This window comes from Phyllopteryx taeniolatus, chromosome 3 (genome assembly GCF_024500385.1).
Source record: "Phyllopteryx taeniolatus isolate TA_2022b chromosome 3, UOR_Ptae_1.2, whole genome shotgun sequence".
Lineage (NCBI taxonomy): Eukaryota > Metazoa > Chordata > Actinopteri > Syngnathiformes > Syngnathidae > Phyllopteryx > Phyllopteryx taeniolatus.
Window position 1 is genome coordinate 8,603,848 of NC_084504.1, and position 14,140 is coordinate 8,617,987.

A 14,140-nucleotide genomic window follows, 5' to 3' on the forward strand; every position below is an offset into this window, starting at 1 on the left:
ATAAAGTAAAAAATAAAAAATTAAATACATATTTTACATTTTAAAATGTATAGAAAGATGAAATATGGGCCACAATACATACATATGACTACAATGTGTATAATAAAATAAATGATATAGAATATATGCATTAAAATAATTATATTAAACTATTAATTAGAATATTGACAATAAAATACAAGTAATTAAAATATATAAAATTAAAGACGTGTATTTCTAAGAATGTTTTGAATACATTTAATTAAAGCGATAATAAAATAAAAAAATAAACCATATCCAAATAATATAAATGTAAAATATAGGACCCAATACATACAGTACTATAATAAGTATAATAAAAAATAAAAGATATGAAATACGTACATTAACTAAAATCTAAAATAATTACAAATAAATGAGATTACAATAAAAATACAATAAAAGAATCTAACAATAGTTATTCTTAAAAAAACACCTGTATATATAGTACAATATATAATTAATTACAGTAAAATATAGTAACAATAAAAATACAAAAATATAAAACACATACACATTTTAAAAATAGTACACAGAAATGTAAATGAGAGGACCATTACCATTAGGACCCATTACATAGATATAATGAGTATACTGAGGATAATAATAAAATAAAAGATGATAATGAATACCTACATCAAATTAATTATATATTTAATAATTAATTTTATAATGTAATCTATAATAAAAACAATTAAATATAATATAGTATCAACACATACTATACTGTATATAAAATATACATTACTTTAAACTAAAACAATCACATTACATACATTTTTAATAATAATAACAATGAAAATGCTTTAAAACTATGACAATTTACACTAGTGTATATGAAATATGGCATTCATTAAAAAAAGAAATAAACGGAAAATGAAATAGAGTCGGCGGCACGGTGGACGACTGGTTAGAGCGTCAGCCTCACAGTTCTGAGGTGCGGGGTTCAATCCCCGTCCCCGCCTGTGTGGAGTTTGCATGTTCTCCCCGTGCCTGCGTGGGTTTTCTCCGGGCACTCCGGTTTCCTCCCACATCCCAAAAACATGCATTAATTGAAGACTTTAAATTGCCCGTAGGTGTGACTGTGCGTGCGAATGGTTGTCCATGTCTGTGTGCCCTGCGACTGACTGGCGACCACTTCAGGCTGTAGTCCACCTTTTGCCCGATGTCCGCTGGGATAGGCTCCAGCGTCCCGCGACCCTGAACCAGGTGTTGAAAATGGATCCATCCATCCATCCATTTTCTGAGCTGCTTCTCCTCACTCGGGTCACGGGCGTGCTGGAGCCTATCCCAGCTGTCATCGGGCAGGGTACACCCTGAACTGGTTGCCAGCCAATCGCAGGGCACATACAAACAAACAACCATTCGCACTCACAGTCATGCCTACGGGCAATTTAGAGTCTCCAATTAATGCATGTTTTTGGGATGTGGGAGGAAACCGGAGCCCGGAGAAAACCCACGCAGGCACGGGCAGAACATGCAAACTCCACACAAGCGGGGACGGGGATTGAACCCCGCACCTCAGAACTGTGAGGCTGACGCTCTAACCAGTCGTCCACCGTGCCGCCTGTTGAAAATGGATGGATGGATGATGGATGGATGGAAAATGAAATAATGGAAGGAAGGAAGTAAATTGATACATGTTGCTGCATGTGTCGTGAAGCTAAATGTATAGTGTCCCCCCGTCTTAAATGTCAGTCAAATTGCCAAATCCCACCCCACTCATCACCATCTGCACCCTCCTCTTCCTCCTTCTTTTATCCCGCGTCGGATCCATTCTTTCAACTTGATAACCCCCCGCTCCCCGCCCCCCACCACACACACACACACACACGCACACGCACACGCTTACACTCTCTCAGTCTCTCTCTCTCTCTCTTTCTCACGCACACGCGCGCACACACTCGCACACCCGCACGCGCAGCGTTATAGGCAGAGCCCCGCGCTGGAGGAGCGCAGTGGCTGTTCGGTGACGAGGAGGAGCGCATCATCTTCATCATCACCGTCATCATCTTCATTACTGAAACCCATTTGGAGTTATTCAAATCACGTGACTCACTTTTTGTTTTTGTACGGGAGTTGAAGACTGGACTTATTATTATTGTTTTATTTCTTCTAAACTTGCTCACAGGTGTTAAAACTTCGGATTGTAAGAAAAAGAAGGAGGTTCGCGTATCTTCCCCGTTGGATCCGGTTCCGGTCCAGTCCGCCAGGCCACACGTATATTCCGGTTGTGCAGACTTGAATTCGGATTGGAAACACTTCCGCTTGACTCCACCATGAGGTCGCTCAGTTCGCCGTAGGCGCACTATCTTCTTCGCTCAGCTACCGAGGAGACCCACTCTCCTCGCCCCGGAATCGAGCGCCTTCACCGCTGGGAATCGAGTGCCTTCACCCGACCGCGCGCGCGGAGCTTTGCCGCCCGAGGAAGGATGGAGCCTACCCGGGCGAGAGGAGTGCGAGGACCCGGAGGACGAGCGCGGTACTGGAGCACGCTGCTGCTCGTCTTGTGGGAAGGTAGGAAAAGTTTACTATTGCTAGTTAAGCTGATTATGAGTTTTAACGGCAAGCTCAGGTGCATGTTAGCGTGTCATTGCATTTCCTTTAAGCCTCAAAGTGCAACATGTGCCACTTTCTGGCTTCAGCAAGTCACTCGTGCACCTGAACGGTACCTTACGCCGTCACGTGAGCATTTGGCTAACATAATTATAAAAGAGAATAAACAACAACAACATTCGTCTGCTAACTAAAGTATTTCAAAGCTTTAGTTGAACCTTTAGTGTCCAAATATTAAGCGCGAAAATGCCTGCATTGCTTTAATTATGAAATTTAAATGCCCGTAATTGGTAATTAAATGCAAGACTGCGTCATTACGCAGGCATTTAATTGCATTTTATTTTGAATTTGTTTTGTTTTTTTTTAGCCTAAAATGACTCGTGCAAATGCATAGTAGTCCGATATGCAACCTTAATGCGTGCATGCGAGCGGTGTGTGCGTAATTGTGCGTGCGCCACTTTGCACCATAGCAAGCCGGCAACATTAAAGGATTGTTAGCAGATTTTGCGCGTGCTGTTTGTTGGGTGAGGGGTTCAGCTCCACTGTGTGTGTGTGTGTGTGTGCGTCAGCGGTGGGAAGTAACAAAGTATCAATACTTTGTTAACGGACTATGACAGCAAATTCAGAAAAGTAAGATATTCCCCATCTGTGGCTTTATTTGAGATTTGTTTGACACTGACAGCTCCAAGAATGATTTGTGGTGATATGTTAAAAATGCAAAAAAAAAAAAACGCGTCTCATAGGGGTTTAAGAAATTTTTTTAAATGTGTAGGCGTGGGAGAGTTTTCCACCCAGCTTTTGTGTGAAATTTGGGTTTTTCAACCACTGTACTAACAGAACCCTGCAGATGGCGACGCTGCATCACTTTGGATTTGAGCTCAGCACAGCTTTTGAGAAGAAGATAAAGATTAGGGGGTGAATCTCAGCTTGTTATGTCGATTAGGAGGGAAAGAAATGCCAGCGTATCAGAAGTCAGACAAGTAGGCACCTGACACTCCAACACAGTATGGACAGTCTATCACTGGTATAAACAGAGTATGTGTTGCAGTAGGTAGTAAAAAGTGTGTGTCACAATTGTGAAAAGATGATGCAGTTCATGGAGTGAATGGCGAACAGGATGTAAAAAAAGCCAATGACGTTCAACTGGAGCCATGCGGTGAGTCGTTGTCGCTCACGGCGCTTTTCTTAGTTGCATGGATAAATGATTCTTTTGCCATCAGAAGCCCTTTCGCAGTCTTTTTGTTGTTGTTTTATAGTTTGAGGTGTGACAAAAGCAAAAAATCTTAGCGTCAAAATCTGTTCTGCTCGACATAATTTCTTTTCAGCACAAAACCAGTTTTCTCTGCTTTCTGTCCAGAAACAGGTTTTTTTGGTGAAACCAACCCACGTTCTACTGCTGATTACTAGAGAATGCAAAAGGCTCAAAACAATGATATTTTTTTCTAGTGAAAAAAGAGTCTACTCCTTCTTTTGTCACAGAACACAACATTTTGTGGCTCTTGAAAGATCAGTCAAAATGCTGTAAAATGGCCGGCAATATGGGAAACTGCTTTGAAAATGGCTGGCCGTCAGGTACATTTCTACAGAAGCGTATTGCATTTACTTGGATAAAAAAAAACTCTGAGTAATTTTTTGAGGGCTTTGTTTTTCTGACTATTTTTTTCCTGTTTTTCTGACTAATTTTTTTCCCACCTGTTTTTCTGACTATTTTTTTCTGTTTTTCTGACTAATTTATTTCCACCTGTTTTTCTGACTAATTTTTTTCTGAGTTATCGGGACACATCAAACTCACGCGAGAACCTGCGAACTGCAAGTGACTCTTTGCGGACTCACTAATGGCGGATTACTGCTCGCATCCATTCAACCTGCCCATACACGTTTACCTTACCGGTTCAATTAAGGTGCCTGCGAAATGTCGACAAACTAATAACAATACCATCTATGTGACTCAAAGACAGGAGGCACGCAGGCACGGGCAGAACATGCAAACTCCACACAGGCGGGGCCGGGGATTGAACCCGGGTCCTCAGAACTGTGAGGCTGACGCTCTAACCAGTCGTCCACCGTGCCGCCCTTTTATGCTTAAGTACATTTCAATCTGTGCCTTTTCCCTTAACTTTTACTTAAGTAGTTGAATCATTAATATTCTTTTTTTTTTGCACAAGTATCTGTCTTCCTACTTATGTAGTACTTTTGCCAACCCTATCACTCACGGTGAAAAATTAAAAATAATCTGTTTTACTTATGTACATTTCAGTCTGTTTTTAAAACTTGTATTTAACTACAAGAGTTGAATCAGTACATATACTTTTACCAGTCTTTTATTTATTTTATTTTTTTTACTCTGGTATCTGAAGTACAGATTAAGAGTACATTTGCTACCTCTGTAATTGAAACAGAAAATTCAGTTTTACCTTTGTACTGAAGTACATTTCAAGGTCTGTACTTGTTAATTTCAGGTAAGTAAACGAGTTGCATTAGTACCTCTCCTTTTTCCAGTCTTTTTTTAACATAAGTATATGTACTTTTACTTTAGTACAGTGTGAGGACTTTTGTCACCTGTGTGTGTGTGCGCGTGCGTGCGTGCGTGTGCATGTGTTAATCAAACCCCGGTCTAGCGGCTCACGGTCGGGTAGAGATCTAACGGGACGTGCTGATATGCACTGGCTCGAGACCGGAAAAGAGTGCAGCGATTACGAGGGGAGAAAAATAAAACACAACAGCTGGGGCTAAGTTGGCACCAAAAAAGAAAAAAAAAAGCTCAGTCACAAAATATAAAATCAAGAACATGTGAGGTCCATTTTGGCTTTGGTGCTTGTTTGAATTGGCAAATTTGTCTTCCTCTAATTTAACCCGTTTGCTTTTGCATTGTTGGTTTGATGTGTGCGACTTGCTGTTTACAGCTTTTTTTTATTTTATTTATTTATTTTTTTTAAATGATAACATTCTTTCTTAGTGGTTTATAAGGTAATATCTGCCCAATCTTAAGTACTGCAATGTCCAAGGAACTTTAATAAGGTTTCGATCCAGATTGCGCCTTTGATAGCAGTGTAAACACGACAGCCAATTTAGAATGGTCACAAACCTCTATTCTAGGTCGAATTTCATTCATTTCTAGTATTTATGTAGCACCAAATTAGCGACGAGATATTTCTGGTATAGTAAAAGTTTACATTTTGGATTATTTTAAATATTTTTATACATTTCTTAGAGTAATATTTCATTTTTTAAATTATATTTGTTGTAGTATTTTTGTCATTTGATCTAAAATTGTCCATCCATTCTCTACCGCTTATCCGGGTCGGGTCGCGGGGGCAGTAGCTTCAGCAGGGACGCCCAGACTACCCTCTCCCCAGCCACTTCATCCAGCTCTTCCGGGGGGATCCCGAGGCGTTCCCAGGCCAGCCGAAGGATGTAGTCTCTCCAGCGCGTCCTGGGTCGTCCCCGGGGTCTCCTCCCGGTGGGACATGCCCGGAACACCTCACCAGGGAGGCGTCCGGGAGGCATCCGAATCAGATGCCCCAGCCACCTCATCTGGCTCCTCTCAATGCGGAGGAGTAGCGGCTCTACTCTGAGATCCTCCCGGATGACCGAGCTTCTCACCCTATCTCTAAGGGAGAGCCCGGACACCCTGCGGAGGAAACTCATTTCGGCCGCTTGTATCCGGGATCTTGTTCTTTCGGTCACGACCCACAGCTCATGACCATAGGTGAGGGTAGGAACGAAGATCGACCGGTAAATTGAGAGCTTCGCCTTTCGGCTTAGCTCTTTCTTTACCGATACAAAGTCCGCATCACTGCAGACGCTGCACCGATCCGCCTGTCGATCTCCCGTTCCATTCTTCCCTCACTCGTGAACAAGACCCCAAGATACTTGAATTCCTCCACTTGGGGCAGGATCTCATCCCCGACCTGGAGATGGCATGCCACCCTTTCCCGACTGAGGACCATGGTCTCAGATTTGGAGGTGCTGATTCTCATCCCAGCCGCTTCACACTCGGCTGCGAACTGCTCCAATGAGAGTTGGAGGTCACGGCTTGATGAAGCCAACAGAACCACATCATCTGCAAAAAGCAGAGATGCAATACTGAGGCCACCAAACCGGACCCCCTCTACGCCTCGGCTGCGCCTAGAAATTCTGTCCATAAAAGTTATGAACAGAATCGGCGACAAAGGGCAGCCTTGGCGGAGTCCAACCCTCACCGGGAACGAGTCCGACTTACTGCCGGATATGCGGACCAAACTCTGACTCCGGTCGTACAGGGACCGAACAGCCCGTATCAGGGGGTTCGGTACCCCATACTCCCGAAGCACTCTCCACAGGACTCCCCGAGGGACACGGTCGAACGCCTTCTCCAAGTCCACAAAACACATGTAGACTGGTTGGGCGAACTCCCATGCACCCTCGAGGACCCTGCCGAGGGTGTAGAGCTGGTCCACTGTTCCACGGCCAGGACGAAAACCACACTGCTCCTCCTGAATCTGAGATTCGACTTCCCGACGGACCCTCCTCTCCAGCACCCCTGAATAGACCTTACCAGGGAGGCTGAGCAGTGTGATCCCCCTTTAGTTGGAACACACCCTCCGGTCCCCCTTCTTAAAAAGGGGGACCACCACCCCAGTCTGCCAATCCAGAGGCACTGTCCCCGATGTCCACGCGATGTTGCAGAGGCGTGTCAACCAGGACAGCCCCACAACATCCAGAGCCTTTAGGAACTCCGGGCGAATCTCATCCACCCCCGGGGCCCTGCCACCGAGGAGCTTTTTAACTACCTCGGTGACCTCAAACCCAGAGATAGGAGAGCCCGCCTCAGAGAACCCACACTCTGCTTCCCCATGGGAAGGCGTGTCGGTGGAATTGAGGAGGTCTTCGAAGTATTCTCCCCACCGACTCACAACGTCCCGAGTCGAGGTCAGCAGCGCCCCATCCCCACTATACACAGTGTTGGTGGTGCACTGCTTTCCTCTCCTGAGACGTCGGATGGTGGACCAGAATTTCCTCGAAGCCGTCCGGAAGTCTTTCTCCATGGCCTCACCGAACTCCTCCCATGCCCGGGTTTTTGCTTCAGCGACCACCAGAGCTGCATTCCGCTTGGCCAGCCGGTACCCATCAGCTGCCTCAGGAGTCCCACAGGCCAAAAAGGCCCGATAGGACTCCTCCTTCAGCTTGACGGCATCCCTCACCGTTGGTGTCCACCAACGGGTTCGGGGATTGCCGCCACGACAGGCACCGACCACCTTACGGCCACAGCTCCGGTCGGCCTCCTCAGCAATGGAGGCGCGGAACATGGTCCACTCGGACTCGATGTCCCCCGCCTTCCCCGGAACATGAGCAAAGTTCTGTCGGAGGTGGGAGTTGAAACTCCTTCTGACAGGGGATTCTGCCAGACGTTCCCAGCAGACACTCACAATACGTTTGGGCCTGCCACGTCGGACCGGCATCTTCCCCCACCATCGGAGCCAACTCACCACCAGGTGGTGATTAGTTGACAGCTCCGCCCCTCTCTTCACCCGAGTGTCCAAGACATGCGGCCGCAAGTCCGATGACACGACCACAAAGTCGATCATCGATCTGCGACCTAGGGTGTCCTGGTGCCAAGTGCACGTGTGGACACCCTTATGCTTGAACATGGTGTTCGTTATGGACAATCCGTGACGAGCACAGAAGTCCAATAACAGAACACCGCTTGGGTTCTGATCGGGGGGGCCGTTCCTCCCAATCGCGCCCTTCCAGGTCTCACTGTCATTGCCCACGTGAGCATTGAAGTCCCCCAACAGAACAATGGAGTCCCCAGCGGGAGCGCTCTCCAGCACCCCCTCCAAGGACTCTAAAAAGGGTGGGTACTCTGAACTGCTGTTTGGTGCATAGGCACAAACAACAGTCAGGACCCGTCCCCCCACCCGAAGGCGGAGGGAGGCTACCCTCTCGTCCACCGGGGTGAACCCCAACGTACAGGCGCCGAGCCGGGGGGCAATAAGTATACCCACACCTGCTCGGCGCCTCTCACCATGGGCAACTCCAGAGTGGAAGAGAGTCCAACCCCTCTCGAGAGGACTGGTACCAGAGCCCCAGGTGTGTGTGGAGGCGAGTCCGACTATATCGAGTCGGAACTTCTCGACCTCACACACCAGCTCGGGCTCCTTCCCTGCCAGAGAGGTGACATTCCACGTCCCTAGAGCCAGCTTCTGTAGCCGGGGATCGGATCGCCAAGGTTCCCGCCTTCGGCCACCGCCCAGCTCACACTGCACCCGACCCCTATGGCCCCTCCCACAGGTGGTGAGCCCATGGGAAGGGGGACCCACGTTACCCTTTCGGGCTTTGCCCGGCCGGGCCCCATGGGTGCAGGCCCGGCCACCAGGCGCTCGCCTTCGAGCCCCACCACCAGGCCTGGCTCCAGTGGGGGGCCCCGGTGGCCCGCGTCCGGGCAAGGGAAAACGAAGTCCATTGTTTGTCGTCATCATTAGGGGTCTTTGAGCCGTGCTTTGTCTGGTCCCTCACCTAGGACCTGTTTGTCATGGGTGACCCTGCCAGGGGCATAAAGCCCCAGACAACTTAGCTCCTAGGATCACTGGGACACACAAACCCCTCCACCACGACAAGGTGACGGCTCAAGGAGGGGTCTAAAATTGTATTATTTAGTAATATTTTAGTGTTTTCAATCCAACACCAGTATTTTGTATTGTTCTCTGGCATTTTTGTTATAAGAATTTAGTATTTAATTCTGTTTTGGATTATTTTCAAATATTTTTGTATTTCAGTCTAATAGTTAAGTTTTAATTATTTTAGTCTTAGTATTTTCCCATTTATCTAATGTTTGGTATTATTTTATCTTCATCCTAATATATATTTTTAGTAGTGGTGTAACGATTTTTTCATTATATTGATGTATCGATTTATCTTACTACGCTCTAACTGGATCAATCTGCGCTCAGCAAGCTAACCCTCCGGACATAAATATATCGATTTGAAATTGTTTTAAAAGGTAATCTAACTCTATTGTATGGATACTAGAAAATAACACATGGGATTTAAGTACGACAGGCTTTATGTGGAGGTTTGTATGTGCTGTATTTCCAAGGAAAACGATCGTTATTCCTTTTACCTGGCCGTTAGCACTGTCACGGCTACGGTCTTATTTGTCATCGTGGTCTCTTTTCTTCTTCACTTTATTTTTTAGGCCCCATATCTAGTCAGAACTTTTTGTAGTGCCCTTAGTGGTTGGATGAGACGCCACAGTATGTGTGTGTTTTTTATGAATTGAAGATGTCCGTCTGTCTGGTGGATAGCTGATAAGGAGGAGGCTAGCGAGAAATGATCATTAAGGATGCGCGTGTGTGACTTGCGGCAAATCACCATGCACTTTGAAGCCTTTTAAGCAGCTTAGCTTAGCTTGGCTTGTTAGCCTTGCTAACAACGATAGAAGAGTAGCCTTGAGGGGAAACGCGGGTGAACAAGAGGAGAACCAGCGACAATGTCAACTACTGGACCCTGTTTCAGGCTCATGTTTGTGCTCCAAGGAGCAGGTTTGTTTATCTACAATATTTACCTCTCTATGTATAATTAACACTATTCCTATAAGATTTTCCTCATGAAAATTTCAGTGTTTTGTTTCTAGCCATTACAATTTAACTTTTCAGAACAGGGATTCTCAAAGTATGGGTCGAGCTTGGGAAACCATACAGTAGAATTTTTTTTCCAAGGACCCCCCTCATAATTCTAACATATTACAAACATTTTCCAGTGGAAAAAATGTCCCACCAATAAAATAATAGCTGAAATAATAACAAAAAGTTGCTATTTCCTCCTTAGTTTCTTTGCAAAACAATACAATCAGTCAAATTTTATTAAGCAGACTCATAGTCCATTAGAAAACACAGACGGTACAGTACACAATAAGATGCATACAAGGAAAGTAGATCAGGAAAATCTTATTACCATAATTATTTTTTTCCTGATTCCGTTACAAGAAACAACAAGAATCTAAGAAATTTCAACTGCACTGTCCAATATCCAGGTATTTATTTCAAAGTCACACTGGATACATTTTTGGCTAAAACGATAATGAATTGGGCGGCTGGTTAGCACACCTGCCTCACAGTTCTGAGGACCCGGGTCCAAATCCGGCCTCACCTGTGGAGTTTGCATGTTCTCCCCGTCCCTGCGTGGGTTTTCTCCGGGTACTCTGGTTTCTTCCTACATCCCAAAAACATGCAATGTAGGTTAACTGAAGACTCTAAATTGCCCGTAGGTATGAATAAGAGTGTGAATGGTTGTTTGTTCATACGTGCCCTGCGATTGGCTGGCGACCAGTCCACGGTGTACCCCGCCTCTCGCCCGAAGATAGCTGGGATAGGCTCCAGCACGCCCGCGACCCTAGTGAGGAAGTGAGAATAAGCGGTACGGTACGGAAGACGTGGGTGATGCCATTCGAGATAATTGGAGTGTTCATCTGTTCCTGCGTTAAATTGTGGCCATGACAAAACTTTAAAGTTACATTTGAACAACTGCATTAAAGTCTACAGTAAAGTTTACCACTGTTACTAGCAGGTGGGCTACACTGTACATAAAATCTCATGCCGCCGCTTCAATGCTCTGATTAGCATGGAGGGTCAATTCCTGTTTGTGTTGATGTGCTTGTGCATGTGTGTTTAGTGTGTATGTGTTTGTGTGTGTGTGTAGCGTATAGTTTGTCATGTCTGCGGGGTTTAAGGTTGTGTTAATCAGCAACACATTTCCCTTTACATTTGTTTCATTTGGCTGACTTTGCGCGCATGTGTGTGCGCGCATGTGTGTGCGCGCATGTGTGTGCGCGTGTGCGAACGGTGGCTCATTATCATGACAAGATGACTCAGATGGGGCTCGTAATGGATTAACATTGAATTTTAATCCAACGTCATTTATCAGTGTGTGCGAGTAATGACTACGTGTGTGTGCGTGCGTGTGCGCGTGCGTGTGTGCATGTGTGTGCGTGTGTGTAACGGATTTAAAGGCGCAACTATGTTGATTAAACGCCATTGGCCGGACAACCTCTCAACTTGAATGTTTGTTTGTGAGGTGCTAACAACAATAACATGAACAAGTAGAGTATATCAGCGTAAAGGGATGTGCACTAATGTTGCTTTCATTTATACCCAACTGCAACCAGATTTAGAGAGAGATTTATTCCCAAGGGAATGAATGAAAACCATTAAAATATTAAACATAGAATCTTGAAGATATGGGAAGTATAAACATGTCATGTATGCAAGATGTTGTTGTTGTACTTATTTATACTTGAACATATTGCACTTCCATGGTGTGTATGTAATTGGGGCGGGGGGGGGGGAATGTCTAAAAAATGTTTTCTAACATTTTTTTTCCCTGTGATATTTTGCATTACTTTTATAATATTTTTGTATTTCTTTGAATATTTTTTTTGGTGTACTATTTTTGCAGTAATACATTTTGATATTTTGTGATATTTTTCCAATAAAAAAAAAAAAGGACTTTTAAAAGGGCCAACATTGTGTCTTCATCTCAATCTAATTGAAAGTCTTTCAGGGGGACCTAAATCTGCCACTGGGAAAAAGAACCCAACAAATGTACAAAAGCTTGAACAAATAGCAAGTACACAAATCTTATAGATTGATACAAGAAACATTTGGAGACTGTTATCACTGCCAAAGGGTGTGCGACCAAATATTAAGGAGGGCTGTGTTAAATTACTTTGGAGCTCCAATTAAAAGATCCTGATGTTATAAGTTTGGTACATTTCTATATTTTTCTGAAGATATTATACAAGTAATGCATAAAATGAAGGGGTGCCAATAATGGTGAGCAGGACCATACAGTAATGACAATGAAATAGAATGGAAAGAGTTAAACAATTTTTGCCACATTTTTTTTTCATCAATACAATCATTGTGGTGCTCCTTCTGGTGTGTGTGCCTTGGCCCCCTGGGAGCACTAAAATATACATGAAAGACACGGTGACAACCCCTCAGTAATCTGCAGTAATATTAGTTGTTTTTAGTCGAGGATAAATAATACAGTGTTTCCTTGAGATACACGTGACCCGATTTAAGGGTTTTTCAAGAGGAGAGCTGACATTCAGACGTGTGTTTTTTGCTTTGACTTGCGAGTTCATACTTGTGGTACAAACGCTGTATGGCAGCAATGAACTCAACTCCACTTATTTCACAATAAGCAGCAGTTTAGCAACTAGTGAACAATTCTTCAAAAACGAGACTTCAAAGCTGTTTAATGCCACTCCCAGAACTAAACATTAACATTAAAGAAACATTAAAACCTTAAACTTAGTGATAATACTCATTAGCATCTATGTTTTGGTGATTTAACTCTTTAAGCAATGGTGTTAAAACAGACGGTGGAGCAACATGTACACTGACAATTTAACTGTGCTCACGTTCATATAGCCTTCATCCTTTGCCTAGAAAGACTAATATTAGTGCCGTACTGAGCGCAATAGCGGTATCGTTGTGAATCCCTCTTGGCAGGACTGTATGCAGCAGCCAGTCCTATTGCAGCTGGTCATGTCCTGCCTAGAACTCAGTGGGATTCAAGGAGCGGCATTCAATTTATGCAACGTGACCAAAACTGTTTAATTCTATTTAATTGTCACTGCTGCATGTGTTCATGAAGTACAATATTATGGAATGCTATTTTTCCTCATTAAGATACACATTATAACAATTTGTTGTTTTTCGGGGGAAGGCTGGAATGGAGTAATGGCATTTTCATGTACATTGGGTACGGAAAGTATTCAGAGCCCCTTAAATTTTTCACTCTTTATTATATTGTAGCCATTTGCTAAAATAATTTAAGTTTTTTTCTTCATTAATGTACACACAGCACCCCATATTGACAGAAAAAAACGGAATGGTTGAAATTTTTGCAAATTTATTAAATAAGAAAAACTGTAATATCACACAGCCATAAGTATTCAGACCTTTTGCTGTGACGCTCATATATTTAAGTCGGGTGCTGTCCATTTCTTCTGATCATCCTTAAAATGGTTCTACACCTTCATTGGAGTCTAGCTGTGTTTGATTATACTGATTGGACTTGATCAGGAAAGCCACACCCCTGTCGATATAAGACCTTACAGCTCACAGTGCATGTCAGAGCAAATGAGAATCATGAGGTCAAAGGAACTGCCTGAAGAGCTCAGAGGCAGAATTGTGGTAAGGTACAGATCTGGCCAAAGTTACAAAAATATTTCTGCTGCACTTAAGGTTCCTAAGAGCACGGTGGCCTCCATAATCCTGAAATGGAAGACGTTTAGGACGACCAGAACCCTTCCTCGAGCTGGCCGTCCGGCCAAACTGAGCAATCAGGGGAGAAGAGCCTTGGTAAAGAAGAACCCAAAGATCACTGTGGCTGAGCTCCAGAGATTTAGTCTGGAGAGAGAAAGTTCTAGAAAGTCAACCATCAATGCATCCCTCCACCAGTCGGGGCTTGATGGCAGAGTAGCTCGACGGAAGCCTCTTCTCAGTGCAAGACACATGAAGAGAGAGAACGTTTTGGCCTTAATTCTAAGCGGTATGTGTGGAGAAAACCAGGCACT

General features: G+C 44.2%; 1 protein-coding gene across 1 annotated transcript in view; it reads left to right on the forward strand.

Annotated features, from left to right (window-relative positions):
• The first annotated feature begins 1,972 nt into the window (after window positions 1-1,972).
• The window catches only part of si:dkey-215k6.1 (transmembrane protein 132B), a 229,339-nt gene continuing 217,171 nt past the window's right edge, over window positions 1,973-14,140 (forward strand). Inside the window, exon 1 of the mRNA XM_061766865.1 lies at window positions 1,973-2,535. Coding sequence (XP_061622849.1) covers window positions 2,451-2,535 — 85 coding nt within the window. The 5' untranslated portion in view covers window positions 1,973-2,450. The remainder of the gene's footprint in view (window positions 2,536-14,140) is intronic.